At 41.3% G+C, this 25,942-nt stretch overlaps 1 protein-coding gene and 1 long non-coding RNA gene across 26 annotated transcripts in view; one reads left to right on the top strand and one right to left on the bottom strand.

Annotated features, from left to right (window-relative positions):
- JAKMIP3 (Janus kinase and microtubule interacting protein 3) overlaps positions 1-20,542 on the top strand; it is an 87,721-nt gene extending 67,179 nt beyond the window's left edge. For 6 of the 25 annotated variants that reach the window (XM_053388829.1, XM_053388830.1, XM_053388828.1 and 3 more), the window contains 13 exons: positions 918-1,046; positions 1,983-2,111; positions 4,958-5,041; positions 6,070-6,132; positions 6,373-6,471; positions 9,212-9,310; positions 9,414-9,473; positions 11,113-11,178; positions 12,712-12,780; positions 12,873-12,950; positions 15,158-15,361; positions 15,899-15,964; positions 18,256-18,727. In XM_053388829.1, coding sequence (XP_053244804.1) covers positions 918-1,046; positions 1,983-2,111; positions 4,958-5,041; positions 6,070-6,132; positions 6,373-6,471; positions 9,212-9,310; positions 9,414-9,473; positions 11,113-11,178; positions 12,712-12,780; positions 12,873-12,950; positions 15,158-15,361; positions 15,899-15,964; positions 18,256-18,426 — 1,317 coding nt within the window. In that variant the 3' untranslated portion in view covers positions 18,427-18,727. Of the gene's footprint in view, positions 1-917; positions 1,047-1,982; positions 2,112-4,957; positions 5,042-6,069; positions 6,133-6,372; positions 6,472-9,211; positions 9,311-9,413; positions 9,474-11,112; positions 11,179-12,711; positions 12,781-12,872; positions 12,951-15,157; positions 15,362-15,898; positions 15,965-18,224; positions 18,729-19,912 lie in introns of those variants that run through there. The other 19 variants (XM_053388840.1, XM_053388838.1, XM_053388850.1 and 16 more) reach the window with 12 other exon arrangements.
- LOC128414101 (uncharacterized) overlaps positions 20,499-25,942 on the bottom strand; it is a 29,178-nt gene continuing 23,734 nt past the window's right edge. Inside the window, exon 3 of the long non-coding RNA XR_008330579.1 lies at positions 20,499-20,915. This is a non-coding gene — a long non-coding RNA (uncharacterized LOC128414101). The remainder of the gene's footprint in view (positions 20,916-25,942) is intronic.

Here is a 25,942-nt window from a genome sequence, read left to right as displayed (position 1 = left end):
AGTGGGAAACTATGTATTATTTCAATACATATATAATGATATTTAAAGAGCCTTTATGGAGTAAGCCAACTGTGACCATCGGCTATTATAATCCCTTTTAGCTCACTGCCTATTTAGACCTCTTCCTTTAGCTGTTCTGCCTATTGGGCTCCCTTTCTTGTCATCCCTCTGCTTCCTTGCTTCTGCCTTTTTCAAATAGGCTCATTTCCCTCACAGCCACTTACTTTGTCAACAGGACAAAGGACTGACCTGTCCCCTCTCTGCAGTTAGAATGCCCATAGCTGATAGAACATTGCCAGTCCCCCCGCCCCCTTATACAGATCAAAGATGAAGATTATTCCAATGAGTTATGGTGGTGTATTTAATTTATGTAAGGTTTTTACAGCCTTTGTTGATGATCAGGAAATGGAATTAACCATGGGGTTGTATCCAGTGAAATTTTCCTGTTAGTGCAAGGACTTTCAGCTGTACTACAATACTTTCTCTCCCTCTTCTCTTCCTTCTTGTCCCCCGGGGCCTCCTAAATCTGTTATGGGGGTTTCTCCAACTCTCCAGAGCAGGTGGAGGGGTGTAGGGAGAGGAGAGGAGAGGGAGAGGACTTCCCATCATGCAGGAGGACATCCTTGCGCTAATGAGATGCCTTCATTGGATACAGCCCAAAGATGCTACTTGATGGGTAATAAGTGTTTACTGTGATGCATCATTCTCCTGGAGGAGCTTCTCATAAATTACTATATATCAAGAAAATGAAAAAGAGATGATATTTGCTCATATTATTCAAACAGGAAGTCTTCACATCAGAATTCATATAGGAAGGAAGTCTAGTTATCTTGTATTGTAAGATCTGCTTGATTTAATATGGAAAGATATGTTTGTATTGTTCAGTGGCCTGCACTTACACATTGTCATTTGGTCAGAAGCCAGTGGTGGAGACATTTTTCGGGTATGATGAAGAAGCTTCCCTTGAGTCTGATGGCTCTTCTATCTCATATCAAACTGACCGAACAGATCAAACACCCTGCACACCGGATGATGACTTGGAAGAGGTAATTGTCACACATCGTCCAGTGGTTTGGGTACTGCTACTACTAGCTTGAAGGGATGCGGGTGGCGCTGTGGGTTAAACCACAGAGCCTAGGGCTTGCCGATCAGAAGGTCGGCGGTTCTAATCCCCGCGATGGGGTGAGCTCCCATTGCTCTGTCCCTGTTCCTGCCAACCTAGCAGTTCGAAAGCACGTCAAAGTGCAAGTAGATAAATAGGTACCACTCTGGCGGGAAGGTAAACGGCGTTTCTGTGTGCTGCTCTGGTTCGCCAGAAACGGCTTAGTCATGCTGGCCACATGACCCAGAAGCTGTACACCGACTCCCTCGGCCAATAAAGCGAGATGAGCGCCGCAACCCCAGAGTCGGCCATGACTGGACCTAATGGTCAGGGGTCCCTTTACCTTTACTATTAGCTTGTATCCAACTACATTATACTCAGAGAATAGACCAAGTGATGTTGATGGACCTAAGTTAATCACTAATAATGCGTTTCTCAAAACTGTAGCTTTTTACTACTAATAGAGGTCCTCTTTATCCTGGGGAAAAATCTGGAACGAGAACATGGAATCTTTTATTCCCTTATATTTGGTGAAAGGGTTGATTTGCATCAGATGTACTGGATGCTAGCTCAAAAATGGTTATGCCATAATCAGTTCATTAGTCTTTTAAGATGCTACAGGACCCTTTCTTATGGTTATGTTTCCTTGGTTTGTTCACATGGATTTGATAGTAGCATAGATATTGCACAAACTCAAATGGTTAAGCCCATAAGAAACGTAGAATAGTTTTGTGTAAATCCTGTCAAAATGTTCTATCCTAGAGGAGAGTTTACCGTCCGTAAAGGCCGTTTATGAATTCCATTGGTTTTCTTTCTCAGGAGAAATATATTCATAGTTCGATCTGACATTTCCTTTTTTATTATTGTTGCTGCGCTTTAGGGCATGGCAAAAGAAGAAACAGAACTGAGATTCCGGCAGCTGACGATGGAATACCAGGCCTTACAGAGGGCATATGCTCTGCTGCAAGAGCAGGTTGGAGGAACGTTGGATGCAGAACGAGAAGTTAAGGTCTAAATGGCTTATATTACATGAAAATAAAGGCTTGTAACTATATAATATTTCCTGCTAGTCTAACCCTTATAACAGAGGTACTCGATCCTTTCTGGGTGAGAAATAATGGATATCCTATAGGTCAGAGGTGGAGAAATGAATCCCTCCAGACACTTGTTGGACCTGAACTGCCATCAGCCCCACAGGTTTCCCATCAAGACAATTTATGATAGCTTACCTGAGCAAAGACTCTGAAAAAAGTATAGATGACATGTATATTTTAATGTTACCTTACCACGGTGGGGACCACTGCAGAGCAGTTCCTTTCACTCAAGTAATGTCCAAAGTCATATGGGAGGTGTCCATGGTGCTATTCCTCTCTGCATATCAGCATTTCATCAATTTCTGAAGAATAATAATGATAATTTATGAGAAGGTGATGCTGTTATGGGAAGGAATTCAGTTGCCAACTCACCCTACAAGACTTCAGACTATTACTGGAACAGCACAGGGAGGGAAATACCCCACAGCAGCAACCATATCACTAATGTAGCAACGGAAAGGAGCCTTAGCTTCATAAAGTATTATTTGTGGTAGGTTATTATTATTCACTAGGTATCCATAAACTGTCCAGAACAGGGAAGGGGAACCTGTGGTGGACCCCAACTCCCACGAGTCCCAGTTAGTATAGCCAGTGCTCAAGGATGATGGGAGTTGCAGTCCAACCACGCTGATCTAGAATTACAATCCATCAAGACCAGCCATGACTATAGTCATGTTCAGATGCTCTTTTTCTGGATTAAATCAACATGTGAGTAGAGAGAGAAGGGATGAATGTGCTTGTGTTGCCCCTATGCATATCTGCATAGAAATAAGCCCCACTGAATGCAATGATCCACTACTTTCAGTGGGATTTAAACCTTATAAAGGTGTTCCTCTTCTGAGTTGAGCCTATATGTGAGAAGGGAGAGCAGGGCTGAGTGCAATAGGTCCACCCTCTTGCACCCTCCATGAACAGGATGGTGACAATCTACAGTGTGGATCCTGCTGCAGTTGGGTAGGTTCCCGTCATGATGTAGAACACCAAATGCGGTGGGACTTGCCTAATTCATTGTGCTGTTAAGTTGCATTTCTTTCAATGAGAGTGAGTCCTGATTAACTTGAGATAAATTGGCACCTTAAAAAACTTAAGGCAGACCCTGTTTTCAGGTTAGTGGTCTTAACTAGCATAGTAGGAACATTTGGGAACTACAAGGGAGAAGTACCCATATTAAGGGGGACAACCATCCAAACTAAAGGTAGAAGCCATATAGGGACAGGGTGAAATGATGTCTAGGTAGAAAGCTGAAGTGCAGAAAGTTGAGAAACAGCTTAAAATGAGTTTAAATGTGCTCCTCATTTTCATTCTTCAACTTTACCCCATTCCCTTCTTTTAGTTATCAGTGATAAATTATTTTCGGGGAGGTTTTTCTGGGCAGAAAGTTGTTTAATGTGACTCCGATCTGCTGTGAATTCATAATGTGCCTACAAAACCATCTCAAATACAAAACTCAACTTTATGGTCTCTCAGATCAGTCACATTGTCCACTCTTGTGCTGAAGGAATAGATTGCTGAGAAACCACATCTAGCGCATTTTTATTTTCATGCTTCTCGTCAGCTTAAAAAAATGATATATGAAAAAAACATTGACGTTGAATGCCATTACTATGGAAATCTGTTAGCAATATCCTTGAATATAAAATGCTCATAAGCATTTACTAAGATTATGTATTCACAGGTTTACACTTGTAAAAGAGATGCATTTCCTTACAAGAGTCTGAATATTTAAATTGTGTTTTGCCTTCTTTGAGCTCACCTTGCAAGTAATGATACCTTATACCACAGATGGGAAACTTGTGATCCTCCAGATGTTGGTAGACTCCAGCTGCTATCATCCCAGACCATTGGCTGACACTGATGGGAGTTGGAGTCCAACAGCAACCGGAAAGTCAAAGAGTTTTGCATCTCTGTCTTATACATATGTCTACAACAGTATACATTCTCACCTATTAATATAAAATTGGGGGGGTGGGGTTGCTCCCTCCTACCCTAGCTTTTTATTGAGAATGAATGGCATCCCAGGAGGCATAGAACACAACATAGAGAGGTGATTGAAATACACTGTTTGAAAATCAGCTTGAAAGCTGTAATATGATTTAGTCTGGGGGGGAATTGACCATGGATATCCAATACTTCATGCCCAACACAAGACCACTTCTTAAATCAGTATCCCCACCCAGTGGCGTAGCGTGGGTTGTCAGCACCCGGGGCAAGGCAAGTAATTTGCGCCCCCTAACCCGTGGATTTGCGCCCCCTAACCCATGGATTTGCCCTAACCCCAGATGTTGCACCCGGTGCGGCCGGCCCTCCCTGCACCCCCCACGCTACGCCACTGTCCCCACCTCAAAAGTATGTTTTTATTTAAAGTCCACTGTTGGGCAAGACCTTTAGGACAAACCAAAAAGTTGAAAAAATGTGGGAAGTTTTCCAGTTCACCAGAACTTTTTCAGGCAAGATGGTACGCATAGCACGAGATGCTGAGACAAGGGAAATTAGAAAGAAATACACCCCTAAAGTACCCAAATTAGGCTGGCTATTGCAGCCCTGAGGTCAGCTTGTAGACTCAGTTCCAAGATGGAAAGTACTGGCTTTCATAATATGTGAACCAGCTATCTGTAAATTGCATTCAAATTGTCCAAATTCATGAATCAGCATTTGGGTGTTTATAGTGTCACACTGGGCTATTCAGATGGGTAGAACTGCATTGTCCTTGACATGATAGCTATCAGAGAAAGTTTGACGTTTCTTCAATCCCATCCTACAGACTCGTGAGCAGCTTCAAGCAGAAATCCACAGATCCCAGGCTCAGATAGATGACCTAGAAAAGGCACTTGCAGAGCAAGGACAGGTAATAGATGCATCATATCAAATGCATCACATGTTTAGCTATGTGCAAATACATCCACCCTTATGTATTCCTTGGCCTGCAGCCTTCTTCATTCAACATTTTCCTTTTAAGAGTTTGAGAAAATTGTTCTTGTAATCAGTCCTGACAGATTTTCTCAAGGCCTCCAAGCCACAGTCCAGGCACCTTCTAGGTCCTTTCTTGGGCTGATTTATTGAAATAAGCTTAACTCCAAGATTTACTTCTACAAGTCTGGCTTTGATTGGGTTATATATTTTGAGGGCAGCTCAATATTTAATCTCTTGCACCTAGGTTTGAGGTCCCAATCTACGAGACTGTCCACAATTCTCTGGTTTTGGCAGGTTTATTACTTAACTGTGGTAGTATACATTGCAGGGGCTTTCCCTATCCTTCATTCTGGCTTTTTGGAACATCTGATCCTCTCCCTATGTGTTGAGCATATAATTAATCTAAGGGAGGGCTCCAAAAACAAGGATGATAAATCCCTCCAGAAATAGTTCGTTGCACCGCTGCACTTCTCAAGAGAGGCAGCCTACATGCTATTTTAAAAGTGCCTTGACTCAACACAGTCAGGAAGCCAATGTCCTGCTCACAATTCTCTCCTGGGAAATCATATGTCTTCTATTGATTTCTGCCCGTGGCTGTGTTCACATGTAAGCATGTAGACATGAATGTGCTGGCTCCTGGGGAGAGCACTGAAGCCACTTTGCTCCTCTTCAGTCCTTTCAGCTTACCACAGCAGCTAAGCCAAAGTTCTCAGCTCCAAGATTTGTTTTTGGCTTCAGTTCCTGGTTAAGGAGGAAAGAATTTAGTCGTGTTAAGATGACATGGTAAACTAAACTGTGGCTCAAGTTGCTGCACCATGCTGAGCTAAGAGGCCCAGGGACAAGCAAAGCAGCTGTGAGTTCCTCCTCTCCTATCTTGGTAACCATTGGATGAACCAAGCCAGTGTTAGGAATTGAATGTTGCCAGTGTTTTTTCAGTAATATTAATGTGTGTCCCCTCCCAAGGATATGAAGTGGATTGAAGAAAAACAAGCATTATACCGAAGAAATCAAGAGCTTGTAGAAAAGGTACATTTTTGGACACTTCTATTCAGAGAATTAAAAATCCAATACTTACATGCAAAAGTGTAATCAAAGGTTAATAATAAAGAACATTCACATCATATGTGAACTAAAAGGGAGTTTAATGGACTAGGTGTGTATTAGTTTTCATTACAACAAGAAAAGATGGTCTTTTCTCATGAAGTACGTAATAGATCTGTCATTATGAATGTAGTATCATAAAGAGTAATCCCTTTGCTTTTCCAGATAAAACAGATGGAGGTAGAAGAGGCTCGGTTAAAGCATGATGTTCAGGATGCTAAAGATCAAAACGAACTCTTGGAATTTAGGATATTAGAACTGGAAGTGAGTATGGGCCACAGAGCCTTTCCAGTTTGCTTTGTCGTAATGAGAGGTGGGTATGCATAGCTGTAAACTGAGCAATCGGCAACAAACACCAGTGTAACTACAGTGAGTTCTTTCATGAAGCAAGAGTGACAGATCTGTGCTGCATGTCAGCGGCAATCACACTTTTAACAACTTGGTGGCAAATATTACAGGTAGCATGGCAGTATCAGAAGAGCTTTGGAGATAATGTACAAGGAACTAACGCATGCCAAGCATCACTTCCATCATGCTCTCCCTTGGTCGGTCCTGCACCACCCTTTGCTACATCTGCAGATGTAATAGTAGTGACTTGCTGTAATGCAGCGCCATGAATGATATTGTGAGTCTGCTCAACATGCAAGCTGAACACCCCCTGGTTGTGACATGATGCTACTGCAGTGATCCTTTTAATCAAAACCCAGGCTGTGTGCACAATATACATTGACATGGCATTTCCCACCCACCCCAAATAATTATAGGAACTGCAGTTTTCTAAGAGTGATGAGAACTGTAGCTTTGTGAGGGGTGAACTACAGTTTCCAGGTTTCTTGGGGTGAAGGCATGTGCTTTAAATGTGTGGTGTGCCTGCAGCCAAAGCTGACCATTCTCTAGCTCTACAGCAACATGCTGAAATCTTAGCCTGTTTAATAATGCCTTATGATGTGGAAAAGTACAATTCAAACCTTCAGAACTGTGGGTAAAAATAGTGATAGTTCAGTTATAAAGAGCGCATAAGCAGGCAAAGGGAAATGGAGGTTAGATGGACAAAGAAACAAAGCCACATTAACTGTTGGTCCTGGATGATACAGCTTATTATTTATAGTATTTTATAGTCGGGTTTTGGGGGGATTTTTCTATTTAAAATTGTTTTTATTTGCTAGTTTTTAAATATCATCTGCACTGTATATTGAGTTGGTGTACATTGACAACAGCCCTTGACTCTTTGTTGTTTTAGAATCTGGCTCCTTACTATAATCTACTTTGAGAAATATTATATATAGGAATCTGTATGTTTACTAAATAAATTAACCCAATGCAGATGCTTTGTTGACTCCGCACATCAACAGGATGCAATAATCACCTGCATTATCTTAATTAGAAAGTGTAGGAAGATATTAAAAACACCATACTTCTTCTTTTATATTAGGAAAAAAAATATAACATTAAAAAGTTTGAAGGAGAACTGAATGGTAGAAGACTGCATGTTTTGCATACAAAAGTTCCAAGGTTTAATTATGGGCATCTCCTGTTCAAAAGAGCAAGTAACAGCTCTTGGAAAATACTTTTGTCTAGGTCCCTTGAGGGGAGATGGAAGGATCTGCCAATTTTGATTCTTTCCATTTCTCATTTTCCCAATCTTAAATTCAGTTTTCCATGTTTTGCAGCCATTTCTGGTTTGTTTGTTTTCAAACTTTATGAAAATTCAGCAGCATTTTAGTGAAAATTTCTCTGAATAAAATTTCACCTAATGTTTACATTTTTTTGCTAGCAATTTCCCCTAATATCATCATTTTTATGCTTACCGTCTCCTTTACCCCCTAGTATATGCATTTTTGTGAACATTTTGTTTGGTTGAGGAATTTTTGCATCGCAAAATTCAGATAGGGGCAACTTTTGAAGGATAGCTGTGTTTCATTTCACATATTTTCAAAAAGTGTGAATTTGATAGATTCAGCTTTAAATACATAGTGAATCAAATTTCTCTGCCATCCATACTGGAGAGGCACTGCTAGTCAGAGTAGGTAATACTGGGCTTGACAAACAAATCATATCATCAGGTATAGTGCCACTTCCAAAGGTCTTTTCTCTCCCTAGCAGCCCAGAATTGAATTTATGTCACATATTTCTCTAGTATGCTTCCCATCACAGCTGTGCATGCACAGTACTGAATGACTGGTAAGGAACAGTCCATTTGTTTGTGCGCTTCCGACAGAGCAGAGTGACCAAGACACTCCTTAAGCCCATATTAGCTAACGTGCTTCTCTACATATGTTAGTTGAGGACCAGGCAACTTCCAGAATATTTTTGCAAAATAATGACTGGAGACAAAAAGTCAAGAGTTTTGGAATTTCCATTAATATATATATAGAAACTCAAATTTGTGGTTTTTTATTCCTGAAAATGCAACAGATGAGATGCTTGGATTTTCCCATTTGTCATTGCATATTCTCACTATCCAACTTTTGTTGTATGCCTGAGTTTCAGAAACTCAGAGGAATTTCTTAGATTAAAGGTTCTGCAAAGAGCAATCGTTTTTTGCCCATACCATTTATACACCACATTTGTACTATTACATCACAGCATCACACCCCTTAGATCATGGGTAGGCAAACTAAGGCCCAGGGGCCGCATCCGGCCCAATCGCCTTCTAAATCCAACCCACGGACGGTCCAGGAATCAGCATGAGTAGAATGTGTCCTTTTATTTAAAATGCATCTCTGGGTTATTTGTGGGGCATAGGAATTCGTTCATTTTTTTTTCTTTCAAAATATAGTCCGGCCCCCCTACAAGGTCTAAGTGGTTTCTTGCTGAAAAAGTTTGCTGACCCCGCCTTAGATATATCTCAAAGCAGCCAATGCTTCTCCTTCTGTGCAGATTCAAAATGATTGACAGTCACTCTCTTACACATTTGGCTTACATATGGTTTATATTTAAGTTCATGAAAACTCATTCTTAATTAAGCTGATGAGAAAGCAACACAGTTTTGGTTTGATTACAGGAGCGAGAGAGAAGATCTCCAGCTATCAATTTTCATCACATTCCTTTTACTGAAGGGAAAAGCCCCCTCCAGGTCTACTGTGAGGCAGAAGGAGTAACAGTAAGTCATTCTTATTTTCTTTTTTCTTTGTTACTGCTTCATCTCAACAAAGCATTGTGAATTTTTCTGATATTCTGTGCCTTGTGTACCTCTCTCTTGTTAGGACATACTAGTAGCAGAGTTGATGAAAAAATTGGACATTTTAGGGGATAACGCCGTAAGTGTATGTTCATTTAATAAATTGTGCATGTTCCTACTAGTATGTTTTGTCCTTTTGTCCAGATAGCATTAAATAACCTCAAGCATCTTTTAATTAGCATCCATTTTTTAAAAATGCTTTTCTTACATTTTGTTTGGGACAAGTCAATACAGGCCAATATTTGCATGCCCTTTGCTATTATATGCCAATAAGGTCCTTTATGGTTTTTTCCACACCACCTTAATGTTGGCTATTTAATTTTACGCTACTTTTCTTAAAAAAAGCAAAATCAATTCATGAGTGGGCACGCTCTTTCTATTTCCCTCTAACGCTTTCCTGGTCTTTGTTTTTTGCTTCTTTTGACAAGTATTTTAATAATTTTGAGAATTATTTCCTGGGTCAAACTCTTTAGTTTACTACTGACCCCGTGTAAGTTAGAAGTGAATTCTGCCGAACTGCTTGTTGGTTTATTTGATGATCCGCACAAAGATGGAGCCTGGCTGATTTCATCACTCCCATTGAAATCAGTGGGATTTAAAAGTGCTGGCATTTGCATCTTTGTCATTTTGCTGTTTATTTCAGGAGTTGCTGGTGCCATGGGGAAGGGCCACTCCACCTACAGCAGCATTGCTGCTACTTACTGGGGGCGGGGGCAAGGCAGTGGTAAGCTTGGGGCTGTGTGGGCACACCAGTGCGAAAATGCTGGACTGGCTCCACCAGCACAACTGCATGCTGCCAGCCCTTCTCCTACTCTGCCCTGCCCTCGTGCCATCCCTGAAAGTGGGAGCAGCTGCACAACACCACCCACTACTGCTGGCTTCTTCTGTACATCACGCTTGTAGATCTGAGTTGCAATTCTTTTCTGTATACTTACGATTTCTCTAAAGGAGCTGTGTAGAAGACTTTGGATATATGTAGAACCTAAAGGGTAAAGGTAAAGGGACCCCTGACCATTAGGTCCAGTGGTGACTGACTCTGGGGTTGCATTGTTCATCTCGCTTTATTGGCCGAGGGAGCCGGCGTACAGCTTCTGGGTCATGTGGCCAGCATGACTAAGCTGCTTCTGGCGAACCAGAGCAGCGCATGGAAACGCCGTTTACCTTCCCGCCAGAGCGGTACCTATTTATCTACTTGCACTTTGACGTGCTTTCGAACTGCTAGGTTGGCAGGAGCAGGGACCGAGCAACGGGAGCTCACCCCGTCGCAGGGATTCAAACTGCCGACCTTCTGATCGGCAAGTCCTAGGCTCAGTGGTTTAACCCACAGCGCCACCCGTGTCCCATATGTAGAACCTACCTGTGTGCAAAAAAGGAGGTGCTCTTTGGGAAGCAGGGCTAGGTCATGTGAGGCATGGAGCTGCTATATCTCCAGAAGACTTTTTCCTTTTGCTCCATAATATCTACATCAGAGAAGGAGGACCTGTGGCCCTCCAGGTGTCATGGGACTCAACTCCCATCTCATCCCTGATCCTTGTCCTTCCTGGCTGGGGCTAGTAGGAATTGAGTCTGACAACAGGTTCTCCCTTCTTGATCTAGGAAAACACAGAGTGCAATGTGATGCCACTATGCCGAGAGCTGCTCTGCTCTCCTGACATAATTTGGCTATGGCAACAAGATGAAAAGGCATGTGCTCTGATGACAATTCTGTTTTGTTCTTGCTGCAGAACCTAACGAATGACGAGCAAGTAGTTGTTATACAAGCGCGGACAGTTTTGACACTGGCCGAAAAGGTAATGAACATGGTTCCCCCATCCCATTCTGAGAGATATTCAGTGAGCACTTTCTCTGGTATAGCACAGTCATGATCAGTGGGAGTATAGTGGTAGGGCTGGTATTTTTCCACTCATTGTCCACCCTGCATTCAAAGCTGTTTCTAAGATGAGGAATGCTTCCATACAGGTGTTTATTGTGAAATTGGTACTTTTCACACATGCAGGTTTTTTGCAGCACCCACAATGTTATTGGCCTAAAAATGCTAGCTTTGTTCATGCCCCCCCCCTTTAATTCAGATTTACCCTTTCTGGGGAAGATCAAATAAGTAAAAAAACAAAAACGAACAACAACGGCCCTGGTAGCAATGCCCTATATGCAGTATGTCAACAATTCATTTGAAAATTAAGGAAGCACTCCTGGACTACACATTACTTAGTAGATGCTGATTGAAATGGCCCCCATGCATTTCTCTTCCCCATGCCACCACCAGAACATGTAGAATAGTGCATCAGAAGGCCATTTCCTGCCTCAAGGCAAAGCATTTTTATACTAGCACTACAATGTGTAGCACATATATTGGGACACTCTTGTTCTCGAGGAAGAGCTACAGAGAATCATCAAATTGTAGAGTTGGAAGGGATCTTGAGGGTCCTCTAGCCCTACCCCTGGCAAGCCAGGAATCCTGCCCGCAGCTGTCCCTGGGTGGGCCCGAATTACCCACCTTCTGGTTAACAGTCAGATGCAGATGGTGCTGAGACGATGCCTTCAGGGCAGCCATTGCAACTGGCACCTGCATGATTAAGGCAACAGTAAGCCAAAGAATACCTTGTGAATTGGTTAACATAGTAGGTGATGTCATAAAGGGCCATTTCCATTTGAATGCTATTCCTTAGAAATGTCTATGACGGTTGAATTGATACAAGTGGGATCTCTAACAAACGGGCACAGTGTGGAGTACTCCTGTTCATTGCGCCAGCTTTCAGAGCACTCCATTGCATTCACACACACCCCTCCAAATTCTGTTCCCCTACCTTACAGATATTCAGCATTCTTTGGCCATGAGCATGCTCAGTTCTTGTGAGTTGATTTCATGTTCTCCAAAGCATGCTGATAGCTCTCTTTTGTCCTTGGTAGCCCCATTTTGACTACATAGCTGTCATAACTCAGCACTTCAATTTTGCTGTTCAATTTTGCCCTATGGGCAGCAGTCTTGAGCACGGTCAAAACAAGGGGTAGGGATCTTTTTTCAGAACAATGGCCACATGCTCACCCGGACAATCTGAGGTTCCACACTTCTGTTCAACAGCAAATGCAATACTCAGAATATCCTCATTGCATTCTTGGTAATCATTACCATACTCAAGGAACTAGTTGATCATTTTGTTGTTTTTTGTTTGTGGTTTATAAGCTAGCAATATACTGGAGCATCTTTGTTTTGTGTCTAATTGATCAATAATATGAGAACAATAATAAAAGAGAACTTCTGACAACTACTCATTTGTCAAATCTGCATATCTGACTTGGATTTTTTTCTCATCATGTCTGTGTAGTGGCTGCAGCAGATAGAAGTAACAGAATCAGCTCTACAGCAGAAGATGATAGATCTAGAAAATGAAAAGGTAATACAAGAACTTGTACAAAAAAATTAAAACTAAACCCACACAGCACATAGAAAAATGCCAGTATAACCGGAATCTCTTTCCATCTTTAGGAACTATTTAGTAAACAAAAGGGATATTTGGATGATGAACTTGATTACAGGAAGCAGTCCTTAGACCAAGCACATAAGGTAAGTTGAATTCTTGGAAGATTAAATTCTTGGAAGATTCAAACAACCTGAATGAGAGTGCCCATTCCATATTCCATCGGCTGATAGAAGCCTTTTGGTTAAAATTGAGAGTTGAAGAACAGATGTTACAGACTCGGTTTCATGACTTAATGGAGTATTTCATCCAAAATAAGTCCCAGTTACTCTCTGATTGTGTCATGAGTCTTCAAAGAATGATTATGATCAACTCAGTCAGTGCTAGGGAATAGGGGATACTGCTTTAACAAAATACTCTTTGTTTTAGGAACTGCATTGCTGCTACATTTTCTCTTAAGAAAAATGCTGGAGTTTTAACTAAGGCAGTTTGCAAATGCCCTTTCTTGTTAAGAGGAGACAGTGATTCTAAGTACATGGCAAAAGAGATCATGAGAGGTGGTTTGGTACAAAAAGCAGGGTGGGTTAAGACAAAATGAAAGGAAAAGTTTTCCATACTTAATTTCTGTATTCCACTCTGCTTTCAAAGGTACAAAAGCTGGATCAGTAAGAATGTTGGCAACGAGAAGTTTATCGCTGCAAGCCTGAGAAGTGTCCATTGATAGACATATCTGAGGGACATAACATAGCTGATTAACCCTCTGTGCTTCCCTCTTTCTAGCACAGAAACTCAGGGTATCATGCTTCCACATTATTACGTGCACATAACAATATATCAGGGATTATGAACTGGTGTGTGAAATGAAAGCTCCCTGCAGACTTTGCCTAATGCACAGAAGGGATTTATGCATTATCTTAGACAGGGCAACACCACAGAGCATTCTCTGTATTATTGTCAGAGATGTGGCAGAAATATGAAAATAATTTCATATCAAACACATTCCACCCACACCTTTAAAAGTGAGAGGAAGAGGCTTATCCAGAATACACCAAGGACTTTTATTCCTCTGGAATAAAAGGCTCTCCCTGCTATCTATGCGTATTCCAGTGAAACTATCTCGTGGGTGGTGGCTGATGACAAGCAGTCATGGAGGTGTTTGTTGTTTTCTAGGACCTAGTGCTGCTTGTTCAACAATGCATGTCCATTTAAATAAAAATAGAATGATTAGGAGTTTAACTGGAAGTACTCAATTTAGGCAGACATGGCATGACCCAACAACCCACCGCTCTTGCACAGCTATATCAGCAGCAAAGTAAGACTTTGACGTGCAAAATGGGTCTCCTTCTTGCACTTGGACACTATGTTGTCTCCAGAGCTCCCCCCCCCCTATTTCCATTGAATTTATTGCTGTTGTTGTCATTTTATTTATGAATCTCCTTTTTCATAATATGTCTCAAAGTGATCTGCAGTCATAAAATAAAATAAAATATCAGTGGAAGTAGTTTTTAAACAGTACAGAACTGCCCTCCAAAATAGAAAGTGAACATTTAAGGCAGAGACCTTTTCACCCTGCTGGAAAAGCTTGTTGAAACAAAAATGGCCTATGTTGTTTCCACAAAGCACAAACAGTGCATGCCTGGGTATGCTGTTCCACAGAACAGGGGCAGCCACACTGAAAACTCTGCCCCAGGTTTCTGTGGAGTGGACTTCTGATCTATTTGGAGCCTTGAGAAGAAGCTTTCTGACAAACCACAGTAACCTACTGGGTATAAAGGGGTAAGGGGGTTTCTCAATTAACTTGGACCTGAGCTGCATATGTTTGTGCTGTCCATGTCAGTACCAACACCTTGAACTTGACCTGGTATCAGACTGGCGGCCAGTGCAATTCCTTCAAGCAAGGCGTGATATGCTGGTGGTGGTTTGCCCTCACAAGCAATCTGTCCACCATGTTTTGCACTAGCTATTGAAAGCTCCCTCTTCACCACACCTTACACAATGGATATTTCAGACCCACTCTCATTCTAGACTCAGGGTACTTCCAAACGGGGGCTTAATACTGCACAAAGGACTTTCAGTTATTAGAAAAAACGGGTTTTGGCAGCTGGTTTTCTTTAAAAAAAAACTTAGCAGATTTTCCACAGAAAGGGCAAAACCAGATTAAATTAGTTATGAACAGGTTCTGATATTTGGGTGGCGATGATATTGTATGAGGTGAATAAAAACTGGCTTTTGTAACACAATAAGCATCCACAGCAAAGGAATAAAAGGTAAAGAGCCACACAGCAAGTATCGCAAGAGTGTAATGCAAATAACAAGCCTCACAGTGAACAAATCATTTCCCCTTTTCATTTAGCACATTTTAGAATTGGAAGCCATGCTTTACGATGCCCTGCAGCAGGAAGCAGGAGCCAAAATGTCCGAAATCCTCTCAGAAGACGAAAGAGAGAAGCTGAAGAACGCTGTGGAACAATGGAAGCGTCAGGTGATGAGCGAGCTCCGTGAAAGGGACGCCCAGATCCTCCGTGAACGAATGGAGCACATTCAGCATGCGCAACAGGTATGCTTTGGGCAGGAGGAAATGCTCCAATGCTTCTGAATTCCCCTTGCTGGAAACCATAGGAGAGGAGAGTGCCATTGCGCTTGTGTCCAGCTTGCAGGTTTCCCACAGGCATCTGGGTGGCCACAGGTTGCTGGACTAGATGGGCCCATTGGCCAGATCCAACAGGACTTTTCTTATGTTCCTATGATGAAGAAGCTCCCTCAAGCAGAGGAAAACCTGTGAAAGAGGTGCACTGGCTTTTCATTGCACCCGAGTTTCTTCCGCACTGTTATTCTAAACCATGATATAGCAACAAGTCAGGATCAAGTTACCTGAAAGACTCTCTGCAGCCACAGACCTGTAAGTTCATTCATGTGAACCAAGGCTATGGAGGTATTGTGAAATTTATCAGAATTTTGTACATATCCAAGGAATCAGAGATGTCTGCATCACAACCCCTAGCTAAGCCCCTTCCCGAAGTGTTTGAAAAGTTGTTCAGGTTAAAATGTTACTCCCCAGAATGGTAGTATTCACGCAGAATTTTACTTTTCACAGAGAATTAAAGAGCTAGAAGAAAGAATTGAAGCTCAAAAAAGACAAATAAAGGAATTAGAAGAAAAGGTATGTATAGTAATGACAACCCTGAAATACGTGAATGATAAGGTGTGCCGATTGCAGTGGGATTTGTATATAACTATTTGCAACAGCCTCATTTAATGCTAGTCATTTTCCAAATGATATTGTTGGACGGAGGAATTGCCTTGATCATAACCTGCTCAGTCACAAGTGTTATTAAGAACATACATATGGGGTTGTAGAAAAGGGATGGTTTCTTACTCAATTGGCATTTTGGCTTCTGGAAGTCAAATCATGATTCTTCAAGCATAAATATGTTTTCATATAATTTATTTCATTCTAGTTTATGTATGTTACACCCAGCATGGTGTAGTAGTTATGGTATTGGCCTAGGACTTGGGATACAATGGTTTAAATCCCCACTCAACCATGGAGTTCTCTAGGTGATCTTGGGGCTGTCAATCTCTCTCAGCCTAATCAACAAAGGTTGATTAGGACTGTTGTCAAGCTAAAATGGGGTCGTGCTAGTTGTGATGGGAAGAACTCTGTATGCCACAGTGAGTTCCTTGAAGGAAAGGCAGGATATTCATATAATGAAATTCCCAGAGTTCCTTTAAATATGTAGGGTGGATGCGGCCTCAGGGAAAGAACAGGTAGGAAGGCAACAGCCTGGAGACAATGGGCTGTATCCAATGTAGCACTACGTTGAAGCCATTTAATGGTATGCTTGTTCCACTGGCAAAGTATTTGGTGCCAGAAGAACATGGCTGTGTGTTATTTCTGAACACACATTTATAGGAATGCATCGTTAAAAGCAAAACTGTGCTATCCAGATACTACACTTTCCCCGCTGCTAAAGGGATTAACATCACAGAGAGCATGAAATTTTAACTTGGCACTGAATTGAGGAAGACAGCAGAGGGAAACCCAGCCAGATGGGTGGGGTATAGATTAATAATAATAATAATAATAATAATAATTAATAATAAATCTGTATACTTGGATGAAAAGATGAAATGCAGCCATAAACTTCCCTTTTCACGTTACAGTATCAAACAATCTTTATTATGGTCAGAAACCAGACAACAGAAATAACAATAGTAACATGTATAACTACAATAGAACCAAGGGGCAGAAGCAATACACAAAATCCATAATCTCACATATACCGTATTTTTTGCACCATAACACTCATTTTTTTCCTCCTAGAAAGTAAGGGGAAATGTCTGTGCGTGTTATGGAGGGAATGCCTACGGGTGGCGGGGGATTTGCTGCAGTCGTGAGCAGAGGATCCATGGTTCCCCTTCCTTCCCTCCTCCGTGGCTCGCTTGAAACAGCAAAGCGGGAGAAGAGCCGCTAAGTGGGGAGGAGAGAGGGACAGAGAGCCTGCTTCTTTAAAGGAGCAAAGTGGGAGATGAGAGGAGCCTTCTCTTCTTTTACCCCTCTCCTGCATTATTAGCAGCATCCTTCTCCACACACCCCACGCATGTTCCTTCTCCCCTTAAACCCCTCTTCTGCATTATTAGCAGCATCCTTCTCCACACACCCCACGTGTGCTCCTTGTCCCTTGAGTGCTTTTCCTTCCCTCCCCACTTAAAACGTGGTTACAAAGCACGGATCCACATGGATCCTCAGGATTTTTGCACTGGGCTACTCCAAACTCACTGTCAGATCAAATGTCTGTGGCCACAGCATGAACTACAAAAATCATACATCCACTGTTTCATTTAGAATATTTTTTTCTTGTTTTCCTCCTCTAAAAACTACGTGTGTGTTATGGTCGGGTGCGTGTTATAGAGCGAAAAATACGGTAATTCATTTACATTAAAAGTTACACACCAGCAGCTAAAGGCAGTAATCCAGAGACATTATGGGAAATTATGTGGAAGGAGAACTAAAGATTCATTTAACTTGTTTTCCCATCATTTTCCCTCTTGGGTTCCAGTTTCAAGCCTTTTTCTCTCAGCCTTTCCCAACCTGACGCCCTCCAGATGTTTTGGTATCCAGTCCCATTAGCCCCAGTCTTTGTGGCCAATGGTCAGGCAGGGATGATCAGAATTGTGGTCAAAAACTTCTGGAAGGCACCAAGTTGAGGATGTCTGTTCTATACTGTTCATGGACATGAAATGTATGGAAATGTTGATCAATTTGGAACTATGCCCTATTGTTGCTTATTTCACCTCTTTTCCACAGACTGTTGTGCTTTACTCTTATCACGAGTTGTTGCTCGTTTCTCACTAGGCTTACTGTAATTTCTTTTTCTTTTTCTCTCTTTCCTTTCCCTTGTTTTCCCCCCTATTTTTAGTTTTTATTTTTGTTTTTATTTTTCTCTTTAGCTTTCATTCTTTGGTCATAGTACACCCACACAATGGCAAGAGGTAAGTTCCTTGTTTTCCAGTTCTCTCTTTCTCCTCTGCTTCCTGCTACACTCTGGTTCTGTCGTCTCACAAAGCCGGTGTCAGAGACTGGGCAGAGGAGGAATGGTAGAGACCGCCTCCCTAGACTGACCCTTCCAGAGAAGAAGAAGGCAGTTCAGAATTACAACAGGGGTTTGAGGGAGATCACAGCTCAGAGGCAGATGAGGGGGAAAGCTGGGAAATAATGGGAGAGGAAGAAGACGCACCAGAGGGGAGATAGCCGACAGACATAATATCTTTAGAAAGCATTCCAGATCCCCCTCTTTCAGAACCCAGCAGGCATTGAAAGTAGGAGAGCAGAAAGCTCAGAGGCAGAAGGCACATTTTCAGGACACATAATGATGTCACATAATAAGAAAGTGGGAGGGGGTGGCGACTCACTCGGAGCAACGCCATTACCCCAGGTGTCTGCATTTCTAAGCCTCTCTCTATGTGTATTGAATAAACAGCATTGGTAAGAACTTTCCTTGTCTTATCCATTCCTGGCAACCTGCTGTGGGGGGCTGGATCCTGTGACGCCTGACAGCCAGCTATGTAAAGCTGCATGTGATCTTGTAGAGCCTGGACTCACCCAGGTTGGCTTGCCAAAGAATCTGAAAGGCATGGTGATGTTGTGCTTTTTAGATGACCTGGTGGACTTTGCTTTCAGACCAGAAATTCCAGAGCAGAAAAATTGTACTTAAATACTGAATTCAAGACTTGCCTAGAAAAAGTGAAGAAGACGAAATACCTTATCTGCTCAAAGAATGACTGTGTGCTCATTTATGCTGTAGTCCAAGGAACAATTATCTGGGAGCAAGTCCCATTGAACAAAGGGATGGGTTCAGCTAAATAATTGTATCGCAATGGGGCTTCCATCCCTCCCTGCCCACCCACCTCCATATGTCCATGCACCTCCCCTAAATCAACTCTGGGATATAAGGAGAACCCAAAAATAGTATCTGGGAAAGGAGAGGGGGAATGGTTTCATCAGAAATGCTTACACTGGTGGAAAACTTGTAATAGTGCTGTGCTGAATTCCTCCCATAGCCCTATGAACCTGGGAGTAAGCCCTACTGCACGCCATTAGATTTTCTTCTAAGTATATATGCACAGGATTGTGCCATCAGTGTCTTAAATAACTTTAACAAAAATAGGCATTCATACTCAGAAATCAAATGACCAGTGCATGTATGATCCAATATGCTCCAGCTTGCTTTTCACTGAGTGATTTGTTCAAATATTATTTTTTTAAAGCCCAATTCATCAGTGGTTAGCCCACCCGTGTGGTACAGCCTGTGCCCAGTTGGCAGCAGTGGGGCATCAGAGCTGAGCCTGGGGCAGCAGCAGTTGGCTCCTCATCCTGTTCCTATAGGGTCTACCTCAGCTGTGAAACTGCTGCCTTCTCCGTTCATCTTCCCCATCACTTAGACACATTGGGTCGTCGTCCCCCAGTAAGTTTATCTGAGACAGAGGAAGGTAAACTGAAATGTTACCTAAAGGAGTGGGGTATGTGTTTGAGACACACAGAGGTCTTGTTTTCATACTACCTTTATAAGTAACTTAGCTTCTATTGTGTATATATTTTTTCTTTCAGCCCAGAGAGAAACCTAGGAAATCTGTCTCATATGGAACAATATAACAATGGTAGCCAGTGCTGGAAAGGAAAGAGACATTGCCCTTTCAAGAAACTAGGCTGTGTACTGTATTCGGACATTAAAGACTGGAGATCTGCTCTTTTTGACCATTTTTATAAAGAACAACTTGTCTGGATTTTATTTTGAAGTGAAGTCTGATCTTCTGATAAGTGTAACTGTATAACTTTTTACAAACTAGTATTAGAATTGTCAAAGAAGAAAGCCAAAAAACAAACAAACCCCCAATTGATGAACAACTACTGGCTTCTCTCAAAGGGAAGCCTTGACTTTGCTGCTCAAAAACAACTTCAGCTTTATATGAAAAGCAGTAAACTCATTCAGATGAAGTGGATATATTTTGGTTCCCTGCTAAGCAGGCAGTAAACTGCTTCTGTAAAGAAGTGAACATGTCCTGTTTTGTACTTCGGTCCTTTGTACTGTTATTCATAGTTGCTTAAATACACGTCTTGAAGGAAGATTCTCAAAGAACTCCAGGCTGGCGAAAATATGAATGGCTGAATGGCTGAATGACAACAAAAACGGTACTGTATTTCAAAGTGTTTTTTAACCAATAGAAATGGGGAACTACACGCAATTGTATTTGGTGGTGATCATTTAAGAAATACATGTTTCATTTCCATTACACATGAAATCATTTATATGAAATTATTCCCAGGCATTAAAATGGGGGGAGGGAGAGAGATTTGTTCTAAAATTTCATTGAAGTTTGTCTACAGCGCTAGTAGAAAAATAGCACCATGATTAAGGTGTAATGCACTTGAATTCCTGGATGAAATGAAGCCAGCAACATCAGCGTACAGGGAAACTGAAGTGGGATTGAAATAAGAAATTAAAAGTTGCTTGGATCTGTAAGGTCTGTCATGGAAAAATCTCTGAGAAGGTTAACTTACTATCATGAGAAAGCACAAGATCTCTTAGCTTGAATGTTGGTGGAAGTGTCACCTGAGAAGCGAAGAAACCGAAAGGATGCAAAACAATGCACATAAAATTGCCAGGAGAAAAAGCAACCAATACTGGATATACAAAAGGCCTATACAAATATAATCCAAGATAAAGAAAAGAAGAGGAGAGAAGACGACAGAGTCAAAACACCAAATTTCCTGGAAATAAGTTTGAAGTTCAAGGAGTTGCCCAAAGGTGAGAAGCTGATATTTTATGTACTCATTCACCACCTTACAAGCAAGCATTCTAATGTCCTATTCCTTATGCAAACCAATGTTGATAAATGCTCAGTGGTTATCTAAAACCCATAACTATTTGTGTTTGGTTGGTTTATTTCATGTATTAACTGTCTTCCAGTAAATGTGGAGGCTATTTTTTCTCCAGTTGAATTCTGAATCTGTAGGAAATTAGATAGATATATGTAAATATTAAGTCCTAGGCACCGTGGCCCTGCTTGTGTCGCTTGCCCATGCTGCCTGCCACCCATGCATCACCAAACTCCACCCCACCCCAAGGCTATTCTTTGGAGATGTGAAGTCTTGGATTCCAGTCAAAAAAACTGTTTTCAAACAAATGAGATAGCCCAAACTGCAGTGAGTCAAAGCGGATTAAGAAGATAGCGCACTTAAGCACAATCTTTCCTAATGATATTGACATAAAGTAACTTCCGCTCATTACTTCCTTTCTTCAGGAAGTAAGCACTGCGGCATTGCAGCCCAATTCTAGTCATGTTTATTCAGATCTAAGTCCCACTGATTTCAGTGGGACTTACTCCCACATAAGATTGCATAGGACCACAGCCTAAATGCAGCTTGGCTTGTGTGGCAGATCCCACTAAATTTCCATTGGGCTAAACTAGCTCACAGGCAAATATGTTGGTTTAAGTTGTTCCCACCAAAAATTACAAATCCGGTAGCATTTCTTGAAGTTGCTTGAATGCCAGCAGAGCAGCTGTTTTCTTCACTTAGGAGATGATCCCAAGCATATTTGATTACTGTATAAGAAAGTAATGCCAAAAGCAACGGATTCATTTTAGAGTTACATGTATTTAGAATACACGATGAACTTCATTCTTCTTTTCTTTCCCATTCTACAGTCATCCACTTGAGGGAGCTCCAACCAATAATATGTGTTGTGTAGTGTTAAGTATCATTATTTCGTATTTAAAGGGTTTGGTAGATACTACACACCAAGTTGCAGCAATATTCCCAGGACTGCATCTGTTCAGGGTTCTAGCCAGTCAGTATTCCCTCCTCCATAACAGTCCTTTTCTATTCCCTTCCCCCATTTCTTTTTATTTTTCATTTGCATTTAATATTATGGAGCTACTGAGCATGCTCAGTCCTTATCGGACTGCACTATTACATGCGATAAGCTATTGGTTATACTTTGGTAGATGAGACACTGAAGTTTAGGTCAAGCACTCATCAAATTTAATTTACAACACAATGCCATACAAATATTACTCAGCAGTAAGTCCCACCAAGTTCCATGATACTTCCAAGTAAGTGTGTGCAATATTTCAGCCTCAGTTTAAATAAATGTACATGCTATTCATCTAGAATATAGATACATTTTGACATTTTTTTTCAAGTTTCATGTTATAAAATGTGGCAAGGTTTACAGTTTAGTAGACGAAAGCCACTTCTTGAAAGTAAAGATTATCTTTTGTAATATTATATGATTAATAACTGGAGAACCTGAACTATAGAGTATTCTCTGTTGCTTTACCAATCTTAATTCAGCTTGAAATCCCAATGTGAAAAACCTATACAGTGGTACCTCAGGTTAAGTACTTAATTCATTCCGGAGGTCCGTTCTTAACCTGAAACTGTTCTTAACCTGAAGCACCACTTTAGCTAATGGGGCCTCCTCCTCCTGCTGCGCCACCAGAGCCCGATTTCTGTTCTTATCCTGAAGCAAAGTTCTTAACCTGAAGCACTATTTCTGGGTTAGCAGAGTCTGTAACCTGAAGCGTATGTAACCTGAAGCATATGTAACCTGAGGTACCACTGTATTTAAAAGATACATTGACCATCACATGGGCTCTATTTGTTTGTCACAGTAAACCTAGCTAACCATCAGGTGTGAGTGAGGGGGACCTTTGGCCCTTCAGATATTATTGAACTGCAGATATTATTGAACTGCAATTCCCATCATCCATGATTGTGTTTGTTGGGGCTGATGGGAATTGTAGTTCAGCAACATCTGGAGATCCAAATGCTCCCCACACCTGGTTTACTGTGAAAATGCCTGTCTGGGCTGCCTTGCTCCTTACTGCTAGTATGTGAACAAAACACAATCCCTGCCTTAGCATTACATCCAAACCAGGGGTTGTGATTTGTTTCATTCCAGATAAACCGTGATTGTTAAATCAAGAACAAATGCTGACTTACCACCATTGTTCATTTGGAGTGACACAATGCTATCTCATGTTTCATGGTTTGCTTCTTCCCAATACAAGAAGGGAAGAGTTAAGGGGCTGCAATCTCCTCATGTCCAGTAAACGATGGTTTGCGGCTTACTGTGATGTGCAAAGGTGGTCGTTGTGATTAACTGAGCACTTTGAGCTTCTCTTAGCTGTGTTGCTAATTGCTGAGAGGAAAGTGGATATGTTTTCAGACTGAAATGCAAGATATATTCTTGTTGTTGTTTAGTCGTTTAGTCATGCCCGACTCTTCGTGACCCCATGGACCAGAGCACACCAGGCACTCCTGTCTTCCACTGCCTCCCGCAGTTTGGTTAAACTCATGCTGGTAGCTTCAAGAACACTGTCCAACCATCTCATCCTCTGTCGTCCCCTTCTCCTTGTGCCCTCCATCTTTCCCAACATCAGGGTCTTTTCCAGGGCGTCTTCTCTTCTCACGAGGTGGCCAAAGTATTGGAGCCTCAGCTTCACAGTCTCTCTTTCCAGTGAGCACTCAGGACAGATTGTGAAGCTGATATATTCTAACCTTTTTCAAATGACTTCTTCATTTAAAAAATGTGTTTGAAGATTTATGCATAAATAAATATGGCAGTGGAGATTAACCCTGAGCAAACAACAACAACAAAAAGCCTGAACGTTTATAAGCAAGGTATGTCTGGTACTTCTGCTTCAGTGTTCCAGCCATTTTACAGAAGCTGAAATGCTTGGAGTTGACACTGCCAGACTGAATTTACAACCTTCTATGATGAAATTAGACGAAGTTCCTGAGGCAGGAATAATGACATCACGGTTGGCGCTTGAGCCCAATGTAGCTTTTGTAGCACAGTTGGGGAAATGGGTTGGTTATAGTGAAGCTTCAGTTTCTCATTACTTATTCCCACTGGGAAACAATTTGATAAATTTCCCTGCTGGGCTTTACGAAGCAATTTTTTAAAAAATAAAAACAAAAACCTCTTCTTTATTAAAATGGTCAGTTAAGATGTCAGTAGCAAGCAGACCTTCATCAGAGGGCACCTCATCCAGTTGTGTTAAGGAAAAATAAATGGCCTTAGGCAGATAAATCTGAAAACCAAATTTTACAGAAAGTTGAAATGTTTCACTCATTACGAAACTGTTACTTAGTATTAAAACTGTAACGCTGTTTCAGAGCCAGTACACATTCCAGATTTTCTCTATATGGAAATAATATTTATATATTTAGAAATTTTTTATACTGCTTAACATTAACAAAAAAAGAAATCCAGGTGTTGTCTGATATACAATAAAACAATGGAATAAAATGGTATAATAGGTAAGCGTGCGTATTAAAATATATGAAAGTTTCTTCACCCCACAATATGCCTGTATGGATTGTATACATGCAGGCACCAGTAGCTTGATACAGTGAAAGTCTTAAATGTTGACATTCACATGTGAATGAGGAAAATCCCAGGCATTTTTTAAATAAAGCTTTAAAACTCACAGATGTGAACGTTGACAATCACTTAAATGAGACAGTTAGCATTCACTGGTATATGTCCAAAAAGTCAAGAAATACCTATGCAACAAACATACTTAAAGGATCATTCAGTAGTTCACAAAATTTGCCTGGGACAAACATGTACCCATATTTTTGGTACTCAGTTGGTTAGAACATCAAGGTTGCAGGTTTGATCCCCGAGTGGGACAGCTGCATATTCCTGCATTGCAGGAGGTTGGACTAGATGATCCTTGTGGTCCCTTCTAACTCTACAGTTCTATGATTCTATGAAATGCATCTCTTTTCAGCAGTGACTATTCCTGAGCTTTTTGAGTCCGTAAAGTTCTTCTGAGACCCCTTTGCTTCTAGTCAGTGGCATTTTCCTAGACTATAAGGGTTAACCACTTTAATTACCATTTTAAAAAGCCCTTACATCTGTTAAGCTTCTTCACAGCTGTTGCGTTTGAGGCAGTGATAGCGTTTATTGGTAAAGAATTGATTGCTCCCATCTGCCAGCGATTCACTGGGAGGGGCCAGCAGACAAGAGGCCATTGTTTTATAGCGGTTGGTCACATTTGTGTTTGTAGGCTGGGAAAGCTTTGGGAAATGTCTTCAGGCAAGAGAGCCTATCATTTCAAGAAGTACCAAAAGACCAGCCTGTGAATGCTACATAAACCTGCCCAACTCTTGACAAGGTTCATTGATTAGACAAACCCTGCTTTGATGGAAGTTCCGTTTTTCAAACAGAAGCACATGGCAGGGGCTAAGAGAATGACTGAACACGGTTGCTTCTGGGAACAATAAAAGGAAAAAGGGTGCTGATCAGCATTGTAGTGACTCAAGCTTCTCCATGAATAATGTTTTTAATGGGCGATGTGTAATTAAGATCAGGTGGATGTATTTTTCAGATAGGAGCATGTGGCATCCATTCTCTTTCATTTAGAGCCCACATAGTCCTACTGAATTGTTACTGAACTTTACTCTCTTTGGGGAATTAATACTACAAGCAGCATTTGCATTATTTATCTTATACAGGCTGTTTTAGCACACTAGGTGATTTGTAATTCACATATTCACTATTTATCAGTCAAATAACTTTGCAGTCATTGGGTGGAACCCAGGAAGTACGTTTACACTAAC

This window comes from Podarcis raffonei, chromosome 5 (genome assembly GCF_027172205.1).
Source record: "Podarcis raffonei isolate rPodRaf1 chromosome 5, rPodRaf1.pri, whole genome shotgun sequence".
NCBI lineage: Eukaryota > Metazoa > Chordata > Lepidosauria > Squamata > Lacertidae > Podarcis > Podarcis raffonei.
The sequence above is the reverse complement of the archived record's forward strand: the minus strand, read 5'-3'. Positions and strand labels throughout refer to the sequence as shown.